Genomic DNA, 12,496 nt, shown 5'->3' on the forward strand with positions numbered 1-12,496 from the left:
TCCCCAACCAGGTTTCAAACCTGTGCCCCCTGCATTGGGAGTGTGGAGCACTGGCCCACCAGGGAAGTCCCTAGAGTTTTTTATAGCTTTTGAAATCTTCTGTGTAGACCATGTTGTCTGTAAATAAAGACACTTTTATTTTCCTTTCCTGACTATACTCCACTTCCCTATTCCACCCCACCCCTGTCTTTTCGCTTTCCCTACTGCACTGGCTAAGATCACCAGTACAATATTCACCAAGGAAAGTACAGCAGACATCTTTAACTTTTTCCCAATCTTGAGGCAGTCTTTCACTATTAAATATACTAACTTTAGATGTTCTATAGATGTCCTTCAACTATTTGAGGAAGCTGGCCTTTATTCTGTTACTGGGTTTTATTCTAAATTGATATATTTTTGTCAAATAATTTCCCCCTATATATAGAAATGACCATATAGTTATACTTTCTAGGCTCTTGGTATGTGGAAATATACCAAAATCTTTTCTTTGTATACTGGACCAACTTTGCATTCTTGAATGAAACTCTGCTTGTCCATGATGCACCTTTTTAAAAAAATATATTTCTAGATCTGATTTGCAAATAGTCTATTAAGAATGGCTATGGCTATGGCTATGTTCAGGAAAAATATTGGCCACTAAGTATTTTCTTGTAGTATCTCTGGCTTTAGCATCAAGATAATGGTAGTCTCATAAAGTATGTCAGGGATCCCTCCTCTTTTCTGGAATAGATAATATAGAATTGGCTTTTTTTCTTATTTAGTTGTATTCAAATCTTTTCAATAACTTTAAGTCTCTGTAGAACCTGAATATGCCTATGATTTCTTTTTCTTGCCTAACTGTACTGGCTAGCTCCTCTAGTAAAATGCTGGGGAGAAAAAGAACTGGTAAAGGTTAAACAAGAAGGCAAAATGCTAAATCTGAAATTAGATTTTATAGAAATCTATTATCAGATCAATGAGGCTGCCTGGGCGTTGTGATGGTGGAAGGATCAAACAGGAAGTCTATAAGGTAGGAACTGTGCAACTGTTCAAACCTACATAAGGTCCAAAGCTGTCACTATACGAAACACTCTCCTCACCAAATTTCTCTATATTCTCAATATGACCCTTAGTCGTTCTCATGTCTCCATAAGAGCAGTTAGGACGTGTTTCAAGAGGAAGTTTCAGAGTAGCTCAATCTTAGACCTTCTATCTAAGATACGAATGGTCAGTTATATCCGATGCCAGTGCTCTCAACTCAGTGCTCATAATGAGATCAGAAATTTGCCCACACAGGCTCCCACATCCCTCTCTGTCAGGCATGCCTTCTCCCCCTGCAGAAATTCTCATCCAGTTTTATACTAGATAATTCAGCCATGCAGGAGACAGATAAGGTGGGCATGAAATGTGAAGGAATCAAGAGGAAACTGACGGACAAAAGATAAAAAGAACTAATGTTAACTGAAAATGTGCTCTACACTGTACTTCTATTTACCAGTAAGAAAAAATATTCAGATAGGTAAAGCAGGCTTGCCTGAAGTCATACAATCTTTTGAGTAGTTGAGCCAGGATTAAAACCCAGACAATGTGGTTCAGTACCAAAGTCTTTCCATGATACCAAATTTTCAGTAAGGAAAAATAAATGTTTCAAGAGGACTAGGAGACATGGTCAAGAAGCATCAGTTTCAAAAGGATTCTTCCAAAGATACAGATCAACTTATATGCTTGAAATGGGAAAATGTGCAACTATCATCTTTGCTGGATCTGATCAACCTATCCTTCCATCTTCGTATAAGAATTTTACATGTATCTTTAGGGGGTCATCCTAAGCCCCTCACCCCACTTTTTTTTGGTCGCACTGTGCAACTTGATCTTAGTTCCCTGACCAGGAACTGAACCTGGGCCACAGCAGTGAAATTGTTGAGTCCTATTATTAGGAAACTCCCAAGCCTTTCCTTGTTAATGCAGTTTCTTGGAAATGATTTTTTTTAAATCAAGCTTTCGTCATGTCCTTTATAGGGAATTAATGTATATGACCAAAATGATGCCAAGTTAATATCAGCAATTTCACAATGTTTATTGTTATGGGGCATAATATATATACTTTGCCAACATTCTATATACATAATTTGTTCTACTAACCATTCAATTCATAACTTTAAAAGCTCTACATGCTATGGTGAAATGGCCTTAATTTATGTAATTATTTTCCATCATGTCTGCTGAGTTAGGTATCACCACATTACAGATATGAATTCTCTTGTAAAATTTTCTCTATAAAGACGCTGTCAAGAAATTTATCAAATTCATCAAGTTCCTGTTATATATTAAGCCTTGAGCTAATACTGAAGGCTTGTCTGTGTTTTTAGTTCACTATGATTTTTACCACTGCTATGAATTCTCTGATGTACAGTGAGTTGTGATTTCTGGATGAAAGCTTTCCCACATACAGCACACCGATAGGGTCTTTCCCCAGTGTGAATTCTCCGATGTAAAACAAGATCTGACTTCTGAGAAAACGCCTTTCCACATTCAGCACATACATATGGTTTCTCTCCTGTATGAATCCTCTGATGACCTGGGAGGTGAGACTTTTGAGAGAAAGCTTTCCCACATTCAGTACAAACAAAAGGTTTTTCTCCTGTGTGTATCCTCTGATGTCCAATGAGATGTGATTTCTGACAGAAGGCTTTTCCACATTCATTGCATTTATAGGGTTTCTCTCCAGTATGCGTTCTCTGATGTATAATGAGCTGTGACTTTCGGGAGAAGGTCTTCCCACAAGCAGTACATTCATAAGGTTTCTCCCCAGTATGAATTAACTGGTGTGTAATGAGTTCTGTCTTTCTGCTGAAGGCTTCCTCACACTGAGCACATTTGTAGGGTTTCTCCCCAGTATGAATTCTTTTATGTATAATGAGGTGGGACTTCTCACAGAAGGCTTTCCCACATTCAGTACACTCATAGGGCTTCTCTCCAGTATGAGCTCTATGATGTATAATCAGTTGTGACTTCTGGGAGAAGGCCTTACCACACTCTCTACATTCATAAGGTTTCTCTCCAGTGTGAATTCTCTGATGTATAATGAGGGGTGATTTCTGGGAGAAGGCTTTTCCACATTCACTACATTCGTATGGTTTTTCTCCAGTATGAACTCTCTGATGTATAATAAGGGATGATTTTTGAGAGAAGGCTTTTCCACATTCAGAACATTCATAAGGTTTCTCCCCAGTATGAGTTCTCTGATGTACAATGAGGTGAAACTTCTCACTGAAGGCTTTCCCACATGCACCACAATCATATGGTTTTTTCCCAGTATGAATTCGTTGATGTACAATGAGCTGTGACTTCTTAGCAAAGGCTTTTCCACATGTAATACACACACAGGTTTTCTCCTTGGTGTCAACATTCTGATAAAGAATAATGGATTGTTTCTTGCTGAAAATATTTCCATGCTCATTATCATTACAGGGAATTACTCCATTGTGAAGCTTCTCAAGGTTAGAATTGGCCACATTGTGGATGAATGATTTTCCACATTCAAAACTTTCATCAAGGTTTGTTCTTGAATTGTTCTTGTTACAACTAGGTAGGTCAATATTAGATTTCGAGTTCTTTTTAAAGGAATCATAGTTATAGGGTCTGTTTCTTGAAGCATCTGACTCTATGCACTCTTTAAATATTTTCCTCAGTGCATCATATCTGTAGTCTGACTCTACAGTCATTGTTTTGTTGTTGATGACTGTTACTTGTCTGGAAAGTCTGTTTTTCTGACATCTCTGTAACTGGCCATCACTTTGACAGACTTTTAAAATGGAGTATAATGAACCATCCTTTATGACTCCTTTCAATATCTTATTATGGAAGGAAACAGACCCCAAAATACATGATTGGGGGTTGTCAAGGTTACTCTTCCTGTCTAAAAAAAAAGGAAAATTAAAAAGTCATAAAGAATAATTAACAGAATACAGAGGAGTATAAAAAATGATTGATCTAATAAAGGTGATGAACCCAAACAGGGACGAGATGCCATTTCAGAAGACAGTAAAACATACACTATGATCGGGGTAATAAATAGACAAAGATGTTAAAGAGAAATATTCATGAAAAAACTAGACCTGAAGGAGACAGAAAACTATCTGAGTTATTATCACTCTAATCTTGGATTACTCTTTTAGAATCTTCCCATTTCTCCTGCTTTCAGAATGTAAATGCTTTTCACCATTCAAATTCATTTATTTTATAAACCATCTGTTATATACTTGGCTAGTATTATCCTGCCACCTCTAGCTGAAGAAACAAGGTCTCTTCTGTACTCAAAATATTTAATCTCCTCTTATTCTACTTTCCTAATTAACAACTAATATAAACAAGAGAAAAACCCAAGATCATGCTGTGGATTCAGTACCAGAGTCACGCCAAGAATCCAAGCTTGAATTCCACTGTTCCTTCTATATATTATCAAATAAAACTAGCAAAGTTCTCCCAGAAAAGCCGTATTTCCCTATCTTCTAGGTTTTGTTCATATATTCTTGCCCACCTTCACCAACAGTTTGCCTTCACCTCCCTTTCTCATCATCATCAATACTCAATTTATCTTTCAAAGCAGCTACAGCTGCATGCTCTGAAAAATGCCTTTTCAAATTCTGTTGTATTTCTTTAGACTCTAATTTTCTCTGAACTTTTAAAAACAGTAGCAGTATTTGACATTTAATTTTGTAATGCAACCTGTGTTTTTAGAAGAAATTTGCCTTCTATTGCCTATTAAGCCTTTTCATAAAACGCATTAAATATATAAAACAATATACATTTAATACAAAAGATAGAATATATAGAATAGAATCAATAAGAATAGAATATAGAATCAATAAGAAATAGCTATCCCCTATAAAGGTTCACAGTTATTTAATTGATTAATTATTTGTTGAGTGCCAACTAAATTTTCAGTACAGGAGCAAAGAGTAAGAGAATTCACTAAGGAGAGAAACATAAGCCTCAGGCATCAATCAACCAAAATAAAAACAAAACAAGCAAACTAATATTTCACTTACCTAGTCGCCCATCTGCCTGACCTTCATATGGACAGATCCAATTTGGTATGTCTCTTTTAATGATCCATGGATCTTCTCCTTGCTCCAACTTGGAAATGACATCTGGTTTGGAAACTGGATGCCCTATTAAATAGAAATCAGAGGAATTGGGATAGACTGCACAGAAGGCAAAAGAGAAGATGCAGTTTAAGGAGGTCTACAATGAAGTAGTTCATTTAACCTTCAGAAAGTAATGACCTCCATTGGGGAAGGTATTAAGATCATCAAAGTCATTATATACACAACAGGAACCACCTAACTATAGTGACTGGTAAGGAAAGGTACTTGACTGGTCAATTCTGAGTTATATAGGGAAGTCACTCTTACCCATTGAGACTAGGTGGCTATAGTTCTCCAGCATCACATCCCTGTATAGGGTCTTCTGAGCAGAGTCTAGTTGCTGCCACTCCTCCTGGGTGAAATCCACAGCCACATCCTTGAAAGATACTAATCCCTGTAACAGTAATATCCCTGTTCAATCTAAAGTCATCATTCTTATCATTTCTACTATAGCATGCAAAATTATACCTACACTTAGTTTTGTATCAGAGTATTTGGGAGACTCAATGTCAAATCCCGCCTTTAACAAGAGCCAGACAGGACAGGAAAACAAAAGAGGTAAATCATAAAATGCCTACCTAATACAAATGGTAATTTAGTAAGTGATAAAGCAGCATTAAAATAGCTGAAAGAAAGATGTATTAGCCAATGAATAGTACCAAAACAACTGGAAAGTTAACAGGAAAAGAATAATGTTGAATTCGTATCCTAGAAACTGAGTTCGTATCCTAGAAACTGAGCTGTATACCCTAGAAATTCATAAGGTGAAGTTCCAACCCCTAGAACATCAGAATGCGACCTTATTTGGAAACAGGGCCTTTGCAAATATAATTAGTTATATGAAGTCATTAGGGTGGACCCTAACCCAATATAACTGGTATCCATATAAAAAGGAGATGTTTGAACAGAGTCACACACACATAGAATGAAGACACCAGAGGAAAAGATAAGTTATCTATAAGCCAAACAGAGAGACTTAGAACAGATCCTTCCCTCGAGCCCTCAGAAGGAACCAACCCTGCTGATAAGCTGAATTTGACTTACAGCCTCCAGAGCTGTGAGACAAAAAAATTTCTGTCATTTAATCCATGCAGTTTGTGGTACTCGGCAATGCCAGTTCTAGCTGTCATAACGAAGTATATCAATTATAATACAATGATATCTTATGTCTTAGAAAAAAGAAAAATATATATATTCTGAATAAGGAAAAATTTTAATTTTAAAAATACCCAAAACTATAAAATAATAACAAAAACCTGACTGGGAGGATTTTTATTAATAATTATAGAGAAGGATTTTTAAAGTATAACACATAAAAATTTTTTGAGAAGAGCCACATTTAGAGAGTCAGAGAATGTCAGAGTTCTTGAAGACTCTAATCCAATCCCCTCATTTCAGAGGAAAGAAATCTTAGCTTCTTCTAAATCTAACAATTCTCCTACATATATGGAATAGCTAGGAATATAATGAAATACATCAATTATAATAGCAATATTGAAAAAGAATACACTTAAGAAATAAGCAGGAAACATTCATGAAAAAGCCAAAACAAATTATTGACATGACACTGAAATAAAGGACTTGGGTAACTGTAGAGCCATGGACATTTCTGGAGGGTAAACTAATGGTTTTAATCATGTCACCATTATGTATGTTCACAATAGTTGTCACCTAATAGTGGAATCTAAATGATTTGTATTATTTAAAACTATTTTTAAGGGTTTTCCCCTAATTATTCTATTATCAAATGCTTCTTTCAGAATGAAAAAAATTAAATATCAACATTCCCTTGCTTAAAAGACTCCTTTGGTTCCATCTATCTATCTATCTATCTATTTATTCTCATCTCAATCATCTCAATCTTAAGGTTTCTCTCATCCCACACCATCAACCTACCACACATTTAGTTTGTTCCCATAACAATCCCTTTAGTTTTCCCACTTTACATATGAGATAACTCTCATGAGAGATAACTCTCATAATAAAGTGGTTAAGTCACTTTGTGCCAAAGGTTACACTAAATATATATGACTGGTCAACTGTCAGATTTAAAAGCAGGTATCCTGACTCAATACCTTGGTTTTTTGACCACTGTACTCCACAATGCCTTCCTTGATACTGTAATTAAGACTTTTTTTATTTTATTACATTAATATCACCTTTAGACAAACTTTCCACAAAACACCTCCACTTTAGTTTTCCTCAAATTCTCAGCCTTTTCTACTTTTGCAAATGCTGTTACCCATCCTCATCCTACTTCCTTCATGATCTAAAGTTCAATCATTTTTTAAGCCTCTCATTCTTGCTTTCTCTATAAAGCTGGCTGCTCTTCCTTCACCACTATAAAATTTCCTTGCTCTCATGTCTATTATAGAGCTTTTATGTATTTTTGTTAGTTTCCACATCTATTTGCCCCATTTTTCTCTGTATTCTTCCCAAGAAAGAACCATGCCTAAATTTTGAGTTATTTCACAGCTAGCCAGCATCTGTGACATATACTGAATATTCAAGACATGTCTGCTAAAAAGGAAAGAATGAAAATTATAGAGAATAAAGCTCATACTTAATTAAAAATGGTTTTGCACACTTTGAATAATATTCCTGTGATCTAAAGGACAGCAGCACGAGAAAGATAATAAATGTAGAAAATAGAGGAAATCCATTCTGATAAGAAAATTCATAAATGTAATGCTAACATTCTAATTTTGCTTTATCAATAACACTAGAATGCTTTAATATACTATATATGTATAAGCTTTGTTAATTTTGAATAAAATACAGCACATTATCAGTGGAAAATTATATTTTTTGTATCAGTTACAAGGAATATTTACAGCTTGAGTGACTGAGAGAATGGAAGAGATGGAGGAGAAGGAAGGGGAATAGGTGTTAGAGGGAGAAAAGATACATGTGTGTGAAAATGATGACTTCTACTTCAGGACTGTATGGAAAAAATACAAATCTTTAATCCTAAAGGAATAAGCAAGTTAATTAGCCATGGTAGTTGAATCTACTGGGCCAATAAAAAATCCATACTTATCTTCAGAACATCAGGAACCCCTGCTTTCCAAAGCTTTGCAAGACAATTATATATTTTTTTAAATTATTTATTTATTAATAGTAATTTTTTAGATTCCATCTATTCATATAAGAAGGTAACCTTCATGTAAGGTTATGATTATCTTTTTTATTGGAGTATAATTGCTTCACAATGTTGTGTCATTTTCTGCTGTACAATGAAGTAAATCAACTATATGTACACATATATTCCCTCCCTCATGAACCTGTTTCCCACTTTCCCCCAATCTGACTGCTCTAGGTCATCACAGAGCACGGAGCTAAGCTCTCTGTGCTATACAGCAACTTCCCACTAGCTGTCTATTTTACACAGTTGTGTATACGTCAATCCTACTCTACCAATTTGTTTCACCCTCCCCTTCCCACCCCATGTCCATTTTCTACATCTGCATCTTATTCCTGTCCTGCAAACAGGCTCATCTGTACCATCTTTCTATTAACAGATTCCATAAAGATGCATTAATATATGATATTTGTTTTTCTCTTTCTGACTTAGTCCTTCCTATGATGGACTCTAGGTCCATCCACATCACTACAAATGACTCAGCTGTGGATCTTAGTTCCTCAACTAGGGATTGAATCTGTGCCCTGTTCAGTGGAAGCTCAGAGCTCTAATCACTGCAAGGGAATTCCTGACAATTATATTTTAAGGACTACTTTTTGAAAGAAATAAATATTTTGGAAGACCATTCAAAACATATCTATTCTGTATTATCTAGACTTTGTTGATAGATAAAACTGGACAACAGGAAGCCTCTATACTCTGTCTAGTCCTTTAAAACAGAGGTCAACAAATTTTTTCAGCAAAGTAGATATTTTCAGCATTTCAGGCCATATGGTGCTTGTCCAACTCTACCACTGTAGTACAAAAAAAGCCATAGACAATATGTAAACAAATGCCTGGCTTTACATGGCTGTGCTGCCAGTAAAACTTTATTTACAAAAACAGAAAACTGAATTTGCCCCACAGGCAATAGTCTGATGACTCCAGCTCTAAAGGATAAAGTTACAGAGTCAGGCTATGATGCTACGATAACTTCCTTCTAAAAGAAATCACTCTATGATACAGTTACAAATTTATTATTGCATTTACCACAGGAGTGTTGGTGAGAACACTGTATATCCCATTACTGAAAGGAAGATCCAAAACTAAAAGTTGTTTCAGTTTTATATGGCAAGAAATAATTTCTTCCTATGGGAAATGTATCTTCTTTCTCTTTAGAGGACTGCAAATCATGTTAACTGATGATGTCAGCAAAAAGGTAAGAAAAACTGTACACCAACTTTTTAAAGTGGTTTCAAGCCAAATTATCTGCATAATTACCTAGCAATTTTTCTAGGTCTGGATCTTTATTTTGGCTATCTTTCCCTGATCTAAATTTTAGCTATCTTCACTTTTCCATTTGATTGTATTTAGAACCAAAAAAGGAAATTTAAAAAATTAAAAATTAAAGCAACTCACCTGGGACTTCATCTTTTTCTGCTCTCCTCTAAAATGGCAGATGCCTAAAAAGGCAAAATTGGTGATTAGAAGGGTATTTTCACAGATCGGATGCAAAATGCAGCTTCTATATTCACCAGTCTAGAAACAACGACCACAGAAGTTAGGGAGACGATAAGCAAACCTGTGAGAGAAGATAGTTTGGTCTTCATGGAAAAATTAGCAAGTATAATGTGAAGTAAGCTCTCTTGTAACTACATACTTTGATCATACAGAACTTGGACAAGGTTTTTTAATTGTATGGATGTGAAGATATGTTTCTTTTTGATTTATTAACAACTTATTTCCCCCCTGCCATTAACCAGCAATTCCATTCGCAGGAGTTCATAAGGCAACACACACACACACACACACACACACACACACACACACACACACACACACATATACACACACACACACAAACATACCAAGATAAGTTCCCCAACAGCTAATGAGCAAATCAAAAACTGAGAAATGTATTCCCTTATTCCCTAGAAAGGAATAAGCAGATAAAATCTAATCTCCCAAGAGCTCTTATATTTTCTTTGCAACTCAGCAGACACTTCTGCCAATCAATATGTTTAAACTTTTCTTGTCGATTCCAACAGTATGGATGTCTGCATATAAAAATATTAGTAAGTTGGGACCATTGATACAAGGGAATATACCCTAATACAGGAAGGTACATACCTGGTAAATCCTTCTCAGTCCCACAAGGAGTCAGATAGACAAGATTTAACTGGTTCAGAGGAACTGAGTACTCCAGCCACAGGGATACTGTTTTATATCGGGTATTCTAAGCTTTGTCAAAATAGATCTGTAAGGAAACAATTGGGAGAAATAGTCATACTTACCTCCAGGCACCCAGCAGTTGTTTAATAAATGTTTCTTGAATAAAATACAAAATGATTTCAATAAATTTAGACAGAGGTAGGACAAAAATCATAATTTTCATAATAATCCTATCCTTTCTGATTTGTTTGTTACTGTTTCAAAATGATCATTTTTGTTAGGGGTACCAGGTTAAGGGCATAGTGATGGGTTGAGAAGGGATGTGACCTGAAAGGTTGCCTATGACCTGTGGAAATTTTAATTTATGTAAACGAAAACTAGGCTATCATCCAGGACACCCTGGTCATTACTTCTTCTTCCAAATCTCTGAATCCTGGGGCCTAGCAATCACATACTCCACAGAACTCCCCCATGCCCACCACATCACTGACTGCCACATGGACGCCCTCATCATTTAGTCCACAGCCTCCTTCATCAATCACTGATTCTTCAGAGTCCCCTAGATTCCTGACCCAGTCAACACCAGTCAGTCCCCCTATACACCATTTCTGATCCCACAGGTAATCCCATCACTGACACACCGTTATCCAATTACTAATCTTATAGCTAACCCCATCCCTGATTCCCAAATAAACCCAACGCTAATCCTACATACCTTCCCTACCAGTGACTTCATCAGTCTCCAATCACTGACACTCACGGACCCCTCTTATCCCATTACCAATTCAAAAGACACTCATGACCACACATGTCCGCCTTCCGACCTGCAGTTCCAGAAACGCCCATCACGGCTTAACCCAAGACGGCTGAGTTCTCCCGCTTCCTGTCTGGGTGAGCAAAGCGCGGGGCTCCCCGGCGTGCGCTGTTCCGTACAGTGGAGTTTTGCCCACTCTGCACCCTGGGCGGCTTTGTTCAGGAGGCAATATGGCCACTCCCGTGCTATATGTCTCAATGGGAGCCGCCATCTTGCGAGACTGCTCAGTTCCGTACAAGCAGAGGAATCCAGTTTACTCAGCGCCTGTGTCTGGGCTGTACCACAGAGGCAGCAAGGGGAGGGGGGAAAGATAACATAAAAGCGGATTATACAAACCTGTAACGTAGAAAATTTTGCAGAGAGATTTTACAGGATTGGGTAAGAAGTCTGAGTGATAATGTCCCCCACTAGAAGGCTGCGTTTGGTAAAAGACAAATAATTTGCAATAGTAAAATATTCTCACTGGCGACTTTACTTAAAAGTGTTTGTAATTGGCGCAACCCTATACCAGGAGATTCTACTTGCTGAGAGGGGTGAAAATGTGGAATGGAAATTCCACTGTGGGGGAAATCCGCCAAAGTGGTGGAAGAGTTCACCAAGGAGCAAGGAAATAGGATATACATTAATAATGAAATTTACGTTAAGAACGATTATAAAGAGTTCTCTAGGGTACACAATTACTGCACTAACTGCAAAGGCCGACTGAAGAAAATAAAAGTGAGAGAAGTTGAAGGGAGAGGAGGCCTCTGTCATAATGAAAAAATAAAAAAGCCATCAGATCAGATCAGATCAGTCACTCAGTCGTGTCCAACTCTTTGCGACCCCATGAATCGCAGCACGCCAGGCCTCCCTGTCCATCACCAACTCCCGGAGTTCACTCAGACTCACGTCCATCGAGTCAGTGATGCCATCCAGCCATCTCATCCTCTGTCGTCCCCTTCTCCTCCTGCCCCCAATCCCTCCCAGCATCAGAGTCTTTTCCAATGAGTCAACTCTTCGCAAGAGGTGGCCAAAGTACTGGAGTTTCAGCTTTAGCATCATTCACGCAAAGAAATCCCAGGGCTGATCTCCTTCAGAATGGACTGGTTGGATCTCCTTGCAGTCCAAGGGACTCTCAAGAGTCTTCTCCAACACCACAGTTCAAAAGCATCAATTCCTCGGCGCTCAGCCTTCTTCACGGTCCAACTCTCACATCCATACATGACCACAGGAAAAACCATAGCCTTGCCTAGCCGGACCTTTGTTGGCAAAGTAATGTCT

General features: G+C 37.3%; 1 protein-coding gene across 2 annotated transcripts; it reads right to left on the reverse strand.

Moving 5' to 3' along the window:
• Window positions 1-461: 461 nt before the first annotated feature.
• Window positions 462-11,479, reverse strand: ZNF300 (zinc finger protein 300). Of its 2 annotated transcripts, none has more exons than XM_019965256.2 (6): window positions 11,247-11,479; window positions 10,381-10,507; window positions 9,670-9,713; window positions 5,397-5,523; window positions 5,031-5,153; window positions 462-3,898 (listed from the first exon to the last, which is right to left on the reverse strand). In XM_019965256.2, the coding sequence occupies exons 3-6, from the start codon at window positions 9,679-9,681 to the stop codon at window positions 2,319-2,321; spliced, it is 1,842 nt and encodes a 613-aa protein (XP_019820815.1). In that variant the 5' UTR covers window positions 9,682-9,713; window positions 10,381-10,507; window positions 11,247-11,479; the 3' UTR covers window positions 462-2,318. The 2 variants fall into 2 exon arrangements, with proteins under 2 accessions (XP_019820815.1, XP_019820816.1); XM_019965257.2 differs by having other exon boundaries at window positions 11,138-11,479.
• Between the last annotated feature and the right edge of the window lie 1,017 nt (window positions 11,480-12,496).

The sequence above is a fragment of the Bos indicus genome, chromosome 7, assembly GCF_029378745.1.
Source record: "Bos indicus isolate NIAB-ARS_2022 breed Sahiwal x Tharparkar chromosome 7, NIAB-ARS_B.indTharparkar_mat_pri_1.0, whole genome shotgun sequence".
NCBI lineage: Eukaryota > Metazoa > Chordata > Mammalia > Artiodactyla > Bovidae > Bos > Bos indicus.

Coding starts and splice junctions, on each gene's coding strand:
- ZNF300 (XM_019965256.2), bottom strand. Junction 5,154..5,396: donor TAGCCACCTAGTCTCAATGG/GTAAGAGTGACT, acceptor TCTATTTAATAG/GGCATCCAGTTTCCAAACCA. Junction 3,899..5,030: donor TCAGGCAGATGGGCGACTAG/GTAAGTGAAATA, acceptor CTTTTTTTTTAG/ACAGGAAGAGTAACCTTGAC.